The following is an 18,057-nucleotide window of genomic DNA, read 5'->3' as shown; positions in this document are numbered from 1 at the left end:
ACTAGATTTTAGTGAAGCCATGGTGTACCACTGGATCCATGCCAAAGCATAACCTGAAATTTCAAATAAGTAGCAGTGTGACTTGTCACTGTCCATGTGTTTTTCTATGCTGATAGTTTTAATATTAAACATATAGATATGATATGGTTGTAGTTGACCAACTGATTGCCGTCCACTTCCCGAGGCATATGGTATGCCATTCTTAATTTATTCCATAAAGCCTCCTTTTCAGATAGCTGTGACATCTTTGTGTTTCCCCCTTTGCCCATTTGTCTTAGTTCTTCTCTGCCTGATTCACTAATATGAACTCAGAATGAGGAATGTCTCTTACAGATTTTCCCCTTGATATTTTATTTTACTTTATATCTTTCAGTTTCTGAGTCAGTCAGTGTTTCCTTGATTCAAGGCTAAAATCACCTACTTCAGTCTTTTTAATTATTCCATCAATCATGCCCTCATGTGTTTCAGTTTCCTGAGACCTTTTGAAGAAACTGTAATATCTCATGTAACTTCTGATACTCTTTCATTGTTGTATAGTCTTTGGGGTCTTTACCGGATATAGGAATGGGATTTTAAAGCATGCTTCCTTATACTTAGAATGTTAGGCACTCGTTGCAGTGTTTAATGTCTTAAAGAGTCACAGAATAAATTGTTTTTCCATAAATGTAGATATGTAGGATAGAAGATAATAATATGTTATAAATATAATGATAAAAATGTAAAATAGTTTAAAATGTAATAGACACTGAACTGTGTTATTTAGCCAAATTTTATGATGTGGAAGCTCAGGCTCAAAAAACTTAAAAGACTTTAGGAAAATGATAGAGACAGCTAGCATTTGGATGCGGAGAAGGCAATGACACCCCACTCCAGTACTCTTGCCTGGAAAATCCCATGGATGGAGGAGCCTGGAAGGCTGCAGTCCACGGGATCGCTGAGGGGCGGACATGACTGAGCAACTTCATTTTCACTTTTCACTTTCATGCATTGGAGAAGGAAATGGCAACCCACTCCAGTGTTCTTGCCTGGAGAATCCCAGGGACGAGGGAGCCTGGTGGGCTGCCGTCTATGGGGTCGCACAGAGTCGGACACAACTGAAGTGACTTAGCAGCAGCAGCAGCAGCTTTTGGATGAGTGTCCTTTTTTTTTTAATGGAAAGAATTTTGTGAAAACTAGGATTCAGTTCCTAGCACTACTTTTCAACAGGCTACATATTTGGTCTGTTGGACAGGATTGTTGTTTCTTGCACAAGGTAATTAACATCTGCAGGAAAGAATGCCAGCAATGCAATGATAGTCAGTGTGAGAACCCGACGCTTTCCCTTCACATTTCCATCTTGTCAGTGTCCTTCACCCCCAACCCTGGAGCGGCAAGAGGGGAACTACAGTAGTTGGGCTAGACAAAGAGTGGCCAAACAGACCAATAGGTCATTAAGTTGTTTTTGTCCTTTAGTCGCTAACTCATGTTAGACTCTTTGCAACCCCATGAACTTCAGCACACCAGGCTTCCCCGTCCTTCACAGCCCCCTAGAGTTTGTTCATGCTCATATTCATCAAGTTGGTGATGCCATCCAACCATGTCATCCTTGTCGTCCCCTTCTCCTCCTGCTCTCAGTCTTTGCCGGCATCAGGGTCTTTTCCAGTGAGCTGGCTCTTCGTATCAGGTGGCCAAAGTATTGGAGCTTTGGCTTTAGCATCAGTCCTTCCAATGAATATTTTGACTGGTTTAGTCTCCTTGCTGCCCAAGGGAGTGTCAAGAGTCTTCTCCAGCATCACAATTCAAAAGTGTCAATTCTTTGGTGCTCAGACTTCTTTTGATCCAACTCTCATGTCGGTACATGACTTACAGAAAAACTGTAGCTTTGACTATATGGACCCTTCTCAGCAAAGTACTGTCTCTACTTTTCAGTATGCTGTCTAGGTTTGTCATAACTTTTCTTCCAGGAGCAAGTGTCTTTTAATTTGATGGCTGCGGTCACCATCTACAGTGATTTTGGAGCCCAAGAAAATAAAATCTGTCACTGTTTCTACTTTTTCCTCATCTATTTGTCATGAAGTGATGGGACCAGATGCCATGGTTTTCATTTTTTGAATGTTGAGTTTTAAGCCAGCTTTTTCAGTCTCCTCTTTCATCCTCATCAAGAGGCTCTTTAGTTCCTCTTCACTTTTGGCCATTAAAGTGGTATCATCTGCATATCTGTTGTTCATTTGCTTAGTCATCTCCGACTTTTTTTTTTTTAATTTTTATTTTTACTTTATTTTACTTTACAATACTGTATTGGTTTTGCCATATATTGACATGAATCCACCACGGGTGTACATGTGTTCCCAAACATGAACCCCCCTCCCACCTCCATCCCCATAACATCTCTCTGGATCATCACTGTGCACCAGCCCCAAGCATGCTGTATCCTGCGTTGGACATAGACTGGCGATTCGATTCTTACATGATAGTATACATGTTACAATGCCATTCTCCCAAATCATCCCACCCTCTCCCTCTCCCTCTGAGTCCAAAAGTCCATTATACACATCTGTGTCTTTTTTGCTGTCTTGCGTACAGGGTCGTCATTGCCATCTTTCTAAATTCCATATATATGTGTTAGTATACTATATTGGTGTTTTTCTTTCTGGCTTACTTCACTCTGTATAATCGGCTCCAGTTTCATCCATCTCATCAGAACTGATTCAAATGTATTCTTTTTAATGGCTGAGTAATACTCCATTGTGTATATGTACCACAGCTTTCTTATCCATTCATCTGCTGATGGACATCTAGGTTGTTTCCATGTCCTGGCTATTATAAACAGTGCTGCGATGAACATTGGGGTACATGTGTCTCTTTCAATTCTGGTTTCCTCGGTGTGTATGCCCAGCAGTGGGATTGCTGGGTCATAAGGTAGTTCTATTTGCAATTTTTTAAGGAATCTCCACACTGTTCTCCAAAGTGGCTGTACTAGTTTGCATTCCCACCCACAGTGTAGGAGGGTTCCCTTTTCTCCACACCCTCTCCAGCATTTATTGCTTGCAGATTTTTGGATCGCAGCCATTCTGACTGGTGTGAAGTGGTACCTCACTGTGGTTTTGATTTGCATTTCTCTAATAATGAGTGATGTTGAGCATCTTTTCATGTGTTTGTTAGCCATCCGTATGTCTTCTTTGGAGAAATGTCTATTTAGTTCTTTGGCCCATTTTTTGATTGGGTTGTTTATTTTTCTGGAATTGAGCTGCATAAGTTGCTTGTATATTTTTGAGATTAGTTGTTTGTCAGTTGCTTCATTTGCTGTTATTTTCTCCCATTCAGAAGGCTGTCTTTTCACCTTGCTTATATTTTCCTTTGTTGTGCAGAAGCTTTTAATTTTAATTAGATCCCATTTGTTTATTTTTGCTTTTATTTCCAGAATTCTGGGAGGTGGATCATAGAGAATCCTGCTGTGATTTATGTCGGAGAGTGTTTTGCCTATGTTCTCCTCTAGGAGTTTTATAGTTTCTGGTCTTACATTTAGATCTTTAATCCATTTTGAGTTTATTTAATCCCCTGGCCTGCAGCATGCCAGGCTTCCCTGTCCTGTACCATTCCCTTGCTCAAACTCATGTCCATTGAGTTGGTGATGACATCTGACCATCTCATCCTCTGTTGTCCCCTTCTCCTCCTGCCTTCAGTTTTTCCCAGCATCAGGATTTTTTCGGATGAGTTGGCTCCTTGCATCACATAGCCAAAGTATTTAAGGTTCCGCTTCAGCATCAGTTCTTCCAATGAATATTCAGGGTTGATTTCATTTAGAGTTGACTGGTTTGTTCTCTTTGCTGTCCAAGGGACTGCAAGGAGATATTTTTTTGCATATCTGAGGTTGTTGGTATTTCTCCCAATAATCTTGATTCCAACTTATAATTCATACAGCCTGGCATTTCACATGATATACTCTTCATATGCTAAATAAGCAGGTGACAGTATACAGCCTTCCTCAGTAATCAGTGCAAAGAAATAGAGGAAAATAATAGAATGAGAAAGACTAGAGATCTCTTCAAAAATTAGAGATACCAAGGGAACATTTCATGCAAAGATGGGCTCAATAAAGGACAGAAATGGTAGGGACCTAACAGAAGCAGAAGATATTAAGAAGAGGTGGCAAGGATACACAGAACTGTACAAAAAAGATCTTCATGACCCAGATAATCACGATGCTGTGGTCATTCACCTAGAGACAGGCATCCTGGAATGTGAAGTCAAGTGGGCCTTAGGAAGCATCACTACGAACAAAGCTAGTGGAGGTGATAGAGTTCCAGTAGAGCTGTTTCAAATCCTAAAAGATTTGTGCACTCAACATGCCAGCAAATTTGGAAAACTCAGCAGTGGCCACAGGACTGGAAAAGGTCAGTTTTCATTCCAATTTCAAAGAAAGGCAATGCCAAAGAATGCTCAAACTACCACACAATTGCACTCATCTCACACGCTAGCAAGGTAATGCTCAAAATTCTCTAAGCCAGGCTTCAATAGTACATGAACCGTGAACTCCCAGATATTCAAGCTGAATTGAGAAGAGGCAGAGGAACCAGAGATCAAATTGCCAACATCCATTGGATCATCGAAAAAGCAAAAGAATTCCAGAACAACATCTACTTTTGCTTTATTGACTATGCCAAAGCCGTTGACTGTGTGGATTACAAAAATCTGTGGGAAATTCTGAAAGAGATGGAAATACCAGACCACCTGACCTGCCTCTTGAGAAATCTATATGCAGGTTAGGAAGCAACAGTTAGAACTGGACATGAAACAACAGACTGGTTCCAAATAGGAAAAGGAGTCTGTCAAGGCTGTATATTGTCACCCTGCTTATTTAACTAATGGCAGAGTACATCACGAGAAATTCTGGGCTGGATGAAGCACAAGCTGGAATCAGGATTGCCGGCAGAAGTATCAATAACCTCAGATATGCAGATGACACACCCTTATGGCAGAAAGCGAAGAAGAACTAAAGAGTCTTTTGATGAAAGTGAAAGAGGAGAGTGAAAAAGTTGGTTTAAAACTCAACTAAGATCTTCAGAAAACTAAGATCATGGCATCTGGTTCAATTTCTTCATGGCGAATGGTTGGGGAAACAATGGAAACAGTGAGAGACTTTATTTTTTGGGACTGCAAAATCACTGCAGATGGTGACTGCAGCCATGAAATTAAAAGATGCTTGCCTCTTGGAAGAAAAGCTATGACCAACCTAAATAGCATTTTAAAAAGCAGAGATATTACTTTGCCAACAAAGGTCCGTCTAGTCAAAGCTATGGTTCTTCCAGTAGTCATGTATGGATGTGAGAGTTGAACTATAGAGAAAGCTGAGCGCCAAAGAATTAATGCTTTTGAACTGTGTTGTTGGAGAAGACTCTTGAGAGTCCCTTGGACTGCAAGGAGATCCAACCAGTCCATCCTAAAGGAAATTAGTCCTGAATATTCATTGGAAGGATTGATGCTGAAGTGCCAATACTTTGGCCGCCTGATGTGAAGAACTGACTCATTTGAAAAGACCCTGATGCTGGGAAAGATTGAAGGGACGACAGAGGATGAGATTGTTGAGTGACATCACCAGCTCGATCAACATGAGTTTGAGTAAGCTCCGTGAGTTGGTGATGGACAGGGAGGCCCTGTGTGCTGCAGTCCATGGGGTCACAAAGAGTCAGATACGACTGAGCGAATGAAGTGATGAACTGAATGTTACACATGTGGAGGAGCTCTCAAAATGCTTAAAGAATAGGTTAATATAAAGTGGTAGTATTTTGTTTTACTTTGCATAATTGTTTACTTAAGAGCTTTTGAATAGCTATACTTAGTAACATTGGTTTTAAAGGGATTTCTAATCATTTCTTTTCCATAAGTGTATAATTTATGAACGTTAATTTGCTTCATAATCAAAATCAGTGATAACATACTTTTGAGTTTGACAATGCCTTGGGTTCAATTTTGTTTAAATTTAACAGAATCTGGACAGATGCTTTTAATCTTCAGTGAAAAACATCTGCATTGCTCTGCCTAATGTCATGTATCTTATTATTTTCTCCTGTAGCTGTGTCTCCTACCCACTTCTGCGCAGCCAGATGTCAGCATATTTTATACATGGTAATATTGGGGATCTTTCTGACCCAGGGATCGAACCTCCTCCTGCATTGCAGGCAGATTCTTTATCATCTGAGCCACCAGGGCAGCCTAAAATTAATAAATTTAGAGAAAAGGCAAGTTGGATTAGGAGAAATTTAAAACATTAGCAAGTTTGACTCTTAACGCCAGATGGAGAAAATTGTATAAATATATAAAGCTCAATTCCATTTATTGATATACTTTTTTAAGTGGATAACTCACACACACACACGCACGCACGCACACGCGCGCGCGCACACACACACACACACACCCCCGAGTACAGTAATTTCTTAGGCTTAAGCTTGAAAACTAATTAACATATGCTGAGCTATAAAGGCTTTGTTAAGGGAATTATAGACAGGCAGTTTCCACTGACAACTGAGTGACAGGTTCTTCACTTTATATTCTTACAACTGGTTGGCTTCTGCTTATTAGCATCTCAGGAAGGGAACGATGAGACAGGCAAGGGACTTTATGTGAGTCTGTTTCAGGAATACACCTTCATTCTTGTGCTTGCCTCAATCGTAGTCCTTTCAAATTGTCTTTAGTTTTCAAAGCCTGTTTTGTTTTAATTTGTTTAACATGTTTAAGGCATTTAAAAAGGGGGAGCCTATGCCCTTTAAATTTCTCTTTGTGATCCCCTGGACTGTAGCCCACCAGGCTCTTCTGTCCCTGGAATTTTCCAGGCCGGCATACTGCGGTGGATTTTCATACCCTCCTCCAGGGATCTTCCCCACCCAGGGATTGAACGCAGCGTTGCAGGCAGATTCTTTACTGTCTGAGCCACCAGGGAAGCTCTGTAAATTTCTGAGCCCTCTCCAGTGCCTCAGCGATGACTCCAGGGCCAGGCCAGCCTGCTGCTTCTCTAACTCTGCCATCTCTGGGGTCTCTGTGACCGTTTCTCTCTCCTCATTCATTAGGCTCATGGAACCCCCTTCTCATCAATTCTCCCCCAGGTTCCCCACCTGTAGCTGTTGTGTATTCCTTCCTTTGTTTTTTCCTTGCAGAACCTGATTGAAATAATTTTATCATAATTTTAATTTTTATCATAATTCCTTATCCTATTAATATGTGATCTCCTGCAGCCTGAATTCTGTCATTCATTCTAGGATACCAGCAATTAGTAGATTCTCATGAAAGTTTGTATGACTCAGGTGTCTAATGCTGCTTTTAGATACTTGATATAAAAAAGATTCACATGAAGTGCCACACAATACTTAGTATAAAAAAAAGACATTTGTGATCACAAGAATTTGTGAAATTTGACATTCTGTAGGTCCCTCTTGAAAATTCACCATGCACAGTATCATTTTAAGTAAGTCTGCCAAAATTTTAATTTTGTTCACCTTAGTATTATACTTCTCAAGTGAGTTTGGCTGTTGAGAAACTACCCTTTATCCATTAACAGTTAGGGTAAGATACTGGTTTCTGAAAGGCTGAAATATAGTTGGTTGCTTATAAGTTGGTTGTATTTCAGGTTTTCTCTACCTTTAAGGATTGGTGTGAGAAAGTCTCAGCAGAGCCTTTTTTAAATGTGTTTATTTTTTATTGAAGGATAATTGCTTTACAAAATTTTGCTGTATTCTATCAAACCTCAACATGAATGAACCATATGTATACATAAACCCCCTCCCTTTTGAAACTCCCTCCCATCTCAACATAATCTTGAAAAGAGTACTAGTCAATAATTACTTTGAAGTGTTTCCAGGATACCAGACACTTTTATATGTACTCTCACTTATAAATTCATATAATCCTTTCTTACTTTCATTTATAAATTTATGTAATTCTTTACAGTCTGAGCCTTCCCTGATGGCTCAGGTGGTAAAGAATCTGCCTGCAATGCAGGAGACCCTGGGTTGGGAAGATCCCCTGGAGAAGGGAATGGCTACCCTCTTCGGTATTCTTGCCTGGAGAATCCCATGGACAGAGGAGCCTGGTGGGCTGCAGTCATGGGGTCACAAAGAGTTGAACTGAGGAACTAACACTTTACTAATCCTTACGTCACATTCTATTAGGTTGGAACTGTCACCTACATTTTACAGTTGAATGTGGAAGCACAGAGAGGTTGAGCAATTCACCCAACTTTACCAGGTCAGAAATGGTTTAACTAGGATCTAAGCGGGCATTCTGACCACAGAATGCATGCACTTTCCTGGCCATTACACCGTAACTTTCTGGATGAAAAGAAGGAGTTCTCCAAGTAAAGTGAAAATCAGTTTCACAGGTTGAGGAAATCTTGCAGCTTCCTTTTGTGAGTATTCAGTTTCCCTTTTCTGTGTCTGCTGAGGTCTGAGTAATTGAACACCCCCCCTCCAATTCCTTCAGTGCTCCCTCTCCTACTGCACCCACATCCTCGCCTTTTTGGGGAGACTCGGAAGAGAGCCAGTGGAGACCAGTTCCATCCTTGGCCTGTTTGTAGTGGGTGTGAAGGAACAACACCCAGACGAGACCAGATTTCTGGGTCCGTGTGCTTGTATGAACATTATAAAGTAGAAGCGTATTCAAGCCTCCTAAGGGAGGAAGGATCTGTATCTCTTTGGCTTGAGGGTTCTCACGACGGGCTCCGCAATCCATAATTGACTAGAGGACTCATGGGACTTGGTATACAGTCAGACTCACAGCTGTGATTTATTACAGAGAGGCTGGGAAGCAGAATCAGCTAAGGGGAAAGGCACTGGGGGAGAAATTCTGGAGAAAATGAGTCACTAGTCAAGAGTCCTTTCCCAGTAGTCACAGAGGATGCCCTTAATCAGATTGTAAGAAGTGTGATGTGTTGCCACCAGGGAAGCTCACTGGTGACTTCATGCCCAAAATGTTACTGGGGGCCAAACAAACAACAACCGTAACAAAACAGGTTCTCAGCGTAAACCGTGTTGTTTGTACAAATAAGTTAGGCACAGTGAGCCAGTGGTGGGGAAAGTTGTTTGTTTGTCAGTGTGGGGAACTCTTTACCATTCAGGTCCTCCAGGACCAGTCCAAAGGGCAGCCTTGCAAGCAGGCTATAAAAAAGCATTCTTGAGCCTGATGTGTTAAATCTTTCAGGCACCCTCTTCCATTGGGAACTCTTGGCTCTGCTTTTAGCAAAGAAGCCATCATTTGAGACCCTGTGCTGTGTTAAAATGATGTTTGACTTCTGTTAATAGAAGTGGTGCTTTTCTTGTTTGAAATGTTTAAAGTTTTTGTTCAATGCCATGTTGAAAGGAAAGGTTATTTTACGACACCCAGGGCAGTGAAGATTATAGCAGATTAGAATGTCTCTCTGTGTTTGGGATTGAATGGAGAATTGTTGCAAGGTTAAATTACATTTATTCTTTTCTTTTATATACCATCTAGAAAAACAGAAAGAAAACACTCTATTACTTTAGGCAATCTATTACTTAAGAGTTTTTAAGAGTTTAATCATGTGACATTCTTGCTGAAGAATTGTTTCTCATCAGTTGTCACCTGATAATTTCTACTTTGAAAAGTAGAAATGTTTTTGGAAGTCTGGTAAATAAAACTGAAGTAGCAATCTACCATAGTATGCCTTATACAATAAAGAGGCAAGTGGGAAATAGTTACTTTCGTGATAACATCTCTACAGGGTAAAAAGCCAATTTTCATACCTGTATCAAGGAACATAGATGATTTAGATTCCAATTGGCTTTATGTAACTATTCCGCTTCTTAGCAAATTTGAGAACAAGTTTGGGCTAATTTTAGATCTCTATCTTTGATTATTCAGAGTATAAGTCATTTTGCTTTATGCCTGCTGTTCTTTTAATCTGGCAGGCTATTTCTTATTACACAGTTCTGGTCAATTCAGTTTAATAAAGGATTATGGAACCTCATTATTAAAAATGTAACATATTCAATTTTTTTAAGACTCTTGAGTGTATCTCCCTAAAATATTTTTGAATGTATCCTAACAGAATGGCATCACTGACTCAGTTTGAGCAAACTCTGGGAGATAGTGAAGGACAGGGAAGCCTGGCATGCTGCAGTTCATGGGGTCGCAAAGAGTCGGACACGACTTCAGTTCAGTTCAGTTCAGTAGCTCAGTCGTGTCCGACTCTTTGCGACCCCATGAGTCACAGCACGCCAGGCCTCCCTGTCCATCACCAACTCCTGGAGTTCACGCAGACTCATGTCCATCAAGTCCATGATGCCATCCAGCCATCTCATCCTGGGTCGTCCCCTTCTCCTGCCCTCAATCTCTCCCAGCATCAGAGTCTTTTCCAATGAGTCAGCTCTTCGCATGAGGTGTCCAAAGTAGTGGAGCTTCAGCTTTAGCATCATTCCTTCCAAAGAAATCCCAGGGCTGATCTCCTTCAGAATGGACTGGTTGGATCTCCTTGCAGTCCAAGGGACTCTCAAGAGTCTTCTCCAACACCACAGTTCAAACGCATCAATTCTTCGGTGCTCAGCCTTCTTCACATAGGGACTGAAAAACGACGTACAAAAAGAAAGACTGCTTCAGTAGTGGATGAGGGAAAATAGTGTGTGGGGGCTAGAATTTTAAGACACCACAAAACTCATATTATCTGGTTGCTTTATTAAAAAAATTAACAATATTCCAATTTGATGGGATATATATTTCATGTTTTTGGAGCCAGCTTGAAAGGTGATCTTGACATCTTCTTTCCTCCTCCTCTTTACCCTTGATTGACCCCTATTTCCCGTCCCGAAAGTGTCCTTTTCTGTCATATTGTCCTTTAGCACCTTAGTCCTCAGTTGGGCAAACCACTTCCAGGACCAACCTGCTTCACACTCCAGAATTATCTTTCTTTTCCCTTCCTCCCCAATGAAAGTCTTTTCCTTAATGATTTGTTTGTAATTAAGAAGGAAGTATAGCAAGTAAATTAATTCATGGTAAGAAATTCATGATGAATTATCTTTCCTAGTATTACATTTTAAAAGAAGAAACTTTTTAATCCTCATACACCAGTAGGATTATCCATATTTTCAGCCTTCCTAGAAAACACTCCGGCAATCTATCAAGGGTCATAAAGAATGTTCTTATAATTTTTCCAGTAGTTTCATTTTTAGAATTCAAGTCTAAGAAAAATAATCAGAGATAAACACTTCTACACAGAGATATTGATCAGAAAGATGTTTAATAGCCAAAAAAGTGAATTATATCATAAATGATAAACATAGTGATAATATAATAAGTTAGAAATGCAGAAAGAAGCAAGGAAAAGGATAACTAAGCATTCACTGCCCATTTCAGATGTTTGTGGATACGCTGAGTCCTCCAAGCCTTGGGGTACAATGGAAGCAGCGTGCAGTCAGGCAGGTTTCATGTCTGCCTGACAGTTAAAGACTTTTCAGGTAAAAACTGGAGAAAACCAATTAAATAAAGAGTCATGTAAATTGGGCTTCCCTGGTGGCTCAGACAGTAAAGAATCTGCCATGCAGGAGACCCAGGTTCAATCCCTGGGTCAGGAAGATCCCTTGGAGAAGGAAATGGCAACCCACTCCAGTATTCTTGCCTGGAGAATCCCATGAACAGAGGAGCCTAGCGGGCTAGAGTCCATGTGGTTACAAAGAGTTGGGCACAACTGAGCGACTACAATTTTCATAAATAATAAAGGAATTTTTCTGCTTAAACCTTCCAAAATACCCAAAGTTTATTGTAAACAGGGTTGAGTACAAAGCCTGGTAGGTGAAGAGTATGGGCTTCCTTGATCACATACTCTCTCCTTATCAGCTGCATGACCTTGGGCAAGTTATTTAAACTCTCTGTACTCCAGTATTCTTGCCGGGAGAGCCCCAGTGGACAGAGGAGCCTGGCAGGCTACAGTCCATGGTGTCGCAAAGAATGGGACTTGACTGAGGGACTAAGCACATACTTCAGTTTACATATCTTAAAATGTGATGATTACATTTACCTTATAAGGTTATCTTCGAGATTCAAGATCATAATGTATATAAAGTGACTCGTATCTCAAATAACAAGATGAGTAATCACATCTTACTTTTTATTATTGACTTCAGTGAGAAAGATAATTATCAATAGATCACAATTTTAGTATTCCTATTTTAAGATAACTTTTGAGGTTCTCTGATTTTTCATAGAATTAAGTTATATACTGTTAGGGCTAAAAACAGCTCAGTTTATTGAAAAGCATTTTAGACTGGGCATTGTGGCTCTACATCTTCTAAAGATCCTTTTTAGGTTAGAACAAATCCAGAATAGCTCTGATTTTGACACACTGAAATTTGTAATGTCAAGCCAAGTCTTTTTCTTTCCAATTCTAGTATAAAACAGAATCAATAAAATGTAGTATAAAAAATAATCCATTTTGAAAAAAAGTGATGTATTCATAAAACAAACTATTTATTAGAATTCTTATTTAAATTTCTATTTGTAGAGTGAGAAAAATTACCCAAGAAAAATGCATAAATGAGATTGGAGCTACCTACTGGCTTATAAAATAATAATTTGTATTCTAAAAAATATATATCCTAAAATCATATATATATTATATATATATAAGGCAATAAGGCAACTGAGAAAAATTAAAGATAGTAGTAGTTGAATTTTATGGAAATTTTGGAAAATTCCTGTATATCTTAATGTAAAATACACATATCTAATGGAAACTAACATTGGAAACTGTTTATTAGAATGTTATATACTTTAATTGGCCAAGTCTGATATCTTGAATATCTTCATAAAGCCTAGTTCTAATGACTCCAGGGAGTTGAACCTTATTTTGTATTACCAAAAATTGCAAATAAATATGAGCACATTTCTACAATTTTCTTGTCTGCGGGATCATGATAGTTTTTCATCTTTACTTTTATATTTTCCCTCTTCTGGATATGTTATGATAAGACCCAGAAAACAGTGAAAACGTCTTTCGTTGGCCAAAGACCTATGTGTTGTGTTCCATGTCCCCTTTCTAGGTGTCAAAAGTTCCCTGAGAGGACTCCTGGAGCTGTTTCTACTTCTAATGAATTTATTCTCATTCTGTGATAATATTAGGATCATTTAAACTAGTCAAAACTCTAACAGTCTGTGGATGACTAATAAATGGCTTGGTTAGAGTTTCTAGATGTTTATAGTTACTTTAGATACAGTCTGAACTTTTCAGTTCTGATCATCTGTCTCTGCGTCCTGACTTAAGCTTCTCTGTGTGTCCATCTTAAGTTGCTGAAGCCTAGGTCTTACAGTTCAAGTAGCTTTTTTCTTAATATTCTGTGGAGCCAACTTTAGAGGTATCAGAAGACCTGGGCTTCTTTAGAGATATCGTAAGAACTGGGGGGTAGTGGTAAAAGAATCTGCCTGCAATTCAGGAAACGCAAGAGATGCAGATTCGATCCCTGGTTTGGGAGGATCCCCTGGAGGAGGAATTGGCAACTCACTCCAGTGTTCTTGGCTGGAGAATCCCGTGGACAGAGGAGCCTTGTGGGCCATAGCTCATGGGGGTTTTAGAGAGTCGTGCCTGACTGAGCAGCTAAGCATGTGTGAAAACCTTGGTCTTTCAGTTGTCTAGGAATTTGTTCCCATGTCACGGGAGTAAAGAAACAGGGTTTCTGAATGTGACCTGCTGATAATGACTACCTTGCTGTCCAGTTTTTTAGTCAAGTTAAACTTCTTTTTATTGTCTTAATCTACAGATATTATAGTGGGACTACATAGGTGATGTCTTGGATTCCCTTTAGCTATAAGGTTTCTTGTGGATCTGTGCTGATTCTGGGGTGATAACAGTGAAAGCAGATGATGATCTATTAGTCATCTCTTGTATTGCTATTTCTGTTTGCCTTTTTAATTTTGTTTCCCTTTGTTGGAGTGATTATTTCTTTGGTCAGTACTTAAAAAAGGAAGATAATTAATCATTGTCATATTTGGCAGTAAAATAAGATACCACACTCTCCTACCACATTTGCCAACAGACCTTTTCATTCCTCAAGAATTTTATTTATTGAACACTTACCTATATAGCACACTGGTGCCAGGCACTGGGAACAGTAATAAAAGTGTAAGGCCTGCTCTCCAGAAAGTTTCAATATAGTGATTTTTGGTTTGTTGACAATCTAATATCCTCTTCTCTGATAATATTCCTGTATGCTCTGGGATATTCTTGTGTCTTTTTTTTTTTTTTTTAGGGGTGTTAGCCTGAGAGAAGGCAACTTCATATTCTTGCTTGGCCATTATAGTAAATTTCAATGTTCTTTTAGGGTCAGGAAAGTATTTATCGATGATCTTGTAAAAATGACATATGTATCTTTTAGTACATAATATATTTTTGAATGATGAGAAATTAATTTTTTCACTGGTCACTACATTGTAGGACAGTCATAAATGAATGAAGCACAGCTTGAGCCCGACACCTTTCAGGAGACCTTGAAGTTAAAGAAGAACCTTTAAATCTACTGAGAATGGTTTTTGGAATAATTTAAGAGCCAGTATGGGTGTTTTGTATCCTTGAGAACTCTTTGAATGGCAACTTTATATACTAGATTATATTTAACTTTCCCTTACTCAGCTGTTTGTCAGAGACCTCACATTGTTTCATTCCTGAATTAAGAAGTCCAAAGTCTCATTGTGCTCTGGTTTTACATATCTTTGCTTCTGTAAGACATTGGAGGAGACGGTGTCATTTCAAAAATACTGTTTCTCGAACCATCTCAGTTCACTAGTGCCAGCAAGCTGACACTTTTGTGGAGTTATAGTTATAAATATATTTCAGTGTTTTTCACTAGGTAAAATATCTGTTGTAGAGGAGGCAGAGAACTTATAAATTCACTTCATTATGTCCGAAAGATAATCCAAGAGGCGTATTTACACAGGCATCTCTCTTCCTGCTTCTTTTTATGTGGGGAAAAAAGGTATTGTAAAGGAATTTTATAAGACAGCTAACTTGATTTTACTTAAAATGTAGTTCGTCAGTTCATCTTTAGCTGGTATTAGTTTTTCTATTCATGTAAGTAAACTTAGAAAGTCTGCTCAAAGAAACTCAACATTTATTAGAAGTAGTTTCATTTTAGTTTCAAGTCATTTCACTGTGAGTGTATTTTATAATACTCATACAGATGTCCTTATGTTAATCTTGAATGTTATCACAGCAGTGAGTTTTAAAGACCATTAATGTGGTATTAGCTGTACTTTTTTTGGGTAGAATGATTGTCATAATCAGATCATCATTTTAGTAGTCTAACATCATTGCTGAGAGGTCCTGTTATGTGAAATAAGAAAGATAATGATAATGATTTTAATGATCAAGGTATAACACAGGCATCATAGGATATGTGTGATGCTTTCTCTTTTATAGCTCTTGATCTTGTTCCTCAGTCGACATCATTATTAACTTCTACCTTTTATCTTATTTAACACAGGGCTGTGAAATTATTTCAACTCCTGATCAAGACCATACTGACTTTACCAAGTGCCTTGAAGTGCTCCAAAGGAAGATAGAAGAAAAAGACCTACAGGTAAGATCGATGCCTGTTTGGTGTTTATGAATCTTAAACCAAGGATGTGAAAAATCCTATTTTTACTCACCTGAAATCATTATTTGCTTTTGTGCTGATTATCTGGATTCCCTTGTCAGGTTTCTTCAGTATATGAATAAATCTGTACTTAGCTGCCAAAACATTAACATGTATACTTGAATCAGAGGTCACAGATTTTGGAACCTTCCAGTGAGTAGTAGGTCCCTAAATGTGTGAAGTGGACCTTGTATATAGCAATCAAAACTGACAGCTCATTCTCAGCCTAAAGGAAGTAGCTGCTCTCCATCCCAAGTTGTTTTTTACCATGCACAGCTGTGTGTGTATGTGTTTGTTTATATAGTATGTAGGCAAGACCAACAAATATGGCCTGGATTTGGCCATCCTTGCAAATTCTTATTTAAACAAATAAAATAATATTTACCTTTTTTAAAAATGAGAGAAGCGTCTGTTACTTTGCATGCATGGACTCTTTAAGGTATTCAGTAGTGATTTTCACCTAGCATCCAAGTGTATAATCATATAATCACATCGTTTAGCTAATGTACACATTTGTAATTTTTAATATTTTACAGTATTTTTGACACTTGTTGAAATAATATGTAAACTTTTTATAGCCTTTATCCAGTGAAGATCCACAAAATTAAACCTGAAGCTTTGAAAGACAATTGACTTGTTTTCCTGGGAAGGACAGGGAGATAAACTGAGATGCATGATCCAATGCGTTGTTTTATTAAAACAATTTTTTTTGTGTGTGTGTGGCATGTGGGATCTTAGTTCCTGGACTAGGGATCAGACTCATGCCCTTTGCAGTGGATGCACAAAGTCTTAATCACTGGACTTCCAGAGAAGCCACCAGCATGTCATTTTAAAGGAAGAATTCAAGGACACCTCTGTACATTGGGATGGTTTTCAAAAAGTACAACAGGATAGTATTTCAAGGTTTCCTCAATAATCGTGGGAAAGGACCAATTCAGACCCAGCGTGGGCAGATCTCATGTCTGCTTCCTTCCTGTCTTGGCTCCAGGTAGCCTTTGCCTTCAGTCTGGTCTCCCCGACTGTCTGCAGTGGCTGCTTGTAGCAGTTTCTTTACGCCTTCACATCAGAGGGATTGAGGGGTAGGGGTGTCACTTGCCACCGTCATTAGACCTCGGTCCTGAAATCTCTCCATGAACTTATACATGGTTTCAGCGCAGGATAATAAAAGTTACCTGATTGTCTGGGACCGGAGTAGGGAGTGGGGTCAACCGCCGAGTCTCGTACAGTCTAACTCTACAGCTGGTACACAGTGGTGGAACAGCCTAGGTGGTGGAGAGGCACCCCTAATAAAAACTTGCTCCTTCGCAGAAGTTCTGGGAGATTTACTCTAAGGTATATTTACGAAGCTGACGGAGTCGATCCTTTCCTCCCTTTGAAGGGGAAAGCCTTTTGTAACCATCGTTAGTTGACGAGTAGCTCACTCTACAAACTTACCACAAGTAATTGAGTGAACCTTTCTCATATCTGTGGTGGCTTGGGCTGTACCAAATGTGCCACTTTCAGCAGTCAATTGCTGTAATTATCTGTTTGTTTACGGAAAAGGGGAAACAGCCTACTGAGAGTTATCGGCTTCATCCAGACATAGCTGATGTGGAATTTCTTAGAAGAAAGTTCCAAATCTTCACAATAGTTTCGGTTTTCCTAGTGCTCCCACTGGAGAAGGCGATGGCACCCCACTCCAGCACTCTTGCCTGGAAAATCCCATGGACAGAGGAGCCTGGTGGGCTGCCGTCCATGGGGTCGCGAAGAGTCAGACACGACTGAGCGACTTCACTTTCACTTTTCACTTTCATGCATTGGAGAAGGAAATGGCAACCCACTCCAGTGTTCTTGCCTGGAGAATCTCAGGGACGGGGGAGCCTGGTGGGCTGCCATCTGTGGGGTCGCACAGAGTCGGACACGACTGAAGCGACTTAGCAGCAGCAGCAGCAGCAGTGCTGCCGCTGGAAGCTGGGAAGGCAGTGATGTGCATGTCATTTATTGTGTCTAATTGATAGGATCTATAAACAGTATTCAGTCACTGAATCACAGAACAAACCATTGTGTCTCAAACTCAACAACCAAAATCTAGAGAGAGCCTCAGGCTGGGAGGAGAGAGTAGAGTAATCAGGTGTTCTGGTCAGTGAAACAAACTGAGCAAAATGTTGGCCGAGCCACTGGAGACCCAGAGCAAGAGGACCTTTCCGAGGACTCCTGCATTGGGCAGAAAGGACCACACCCTCCCGCTCCCCTGTACTTAGGTTGGAGGATGCCAGGGAAACATGTGGCCCCAGAGGCAGGCAGTGGTGTGTCACAAAGGAATTGCTGCTGGGCGAGGAGAGCCAGCTGACTTCCTTACAGCTCAGTAGTGAGGTCTTTGTGGGGAGGATGGGAACAGGGCACCTCTGTGGCAAGCATGCTTTGGGTCCAGGGCATTCCCCTTCCTCATCTTGAGCCCCTCTTTCTCCTT

At 39.9% G+C, this 18,057-nt stretch overlaps 1 protein-coding gene across 1 annotated transcript in view; it reads left to right on the top strand.

The window, feature by feature from the left end:
• The window catches only part of TPK1 (thiamin pyrophosphokinase 1), a 390,159-nt gene that overhangs the window by 185,135 nt on the left and 186,967 nt on the right, over positions 1-18,057 (top strand). Inside the window, exon 5 of the mRNA XM_052638857.1 lies at positions 15,456-15,551. Coding sequence (XP_052494817.1) covers positions 15,456-15,551 — 96 coding nt within the window. The remainder of the gene's footprint in view (positions 1-15,455; positions 15,552-18,057) is intronic.

Source organism: Budorcas taxicolor, chromosome 4, assembly GCF_023091745.1.
Source record: "Budorcas taxicolor isolate Tak-1 chromosome 4, Takin1.1, whole genome shotgun sequence".
Lineage (NCBI taxonomy): Eukaryota > Metazoa > Chordata > Mammalia > Artiodactyla > Bovidae > Budorcas > Budorcas taxicolor.
The sequence above is the reverse complement of the archived record's forward strand: the minus strand, read 5'-3'. Positions and strand labels throughout refer to the sequence as shown.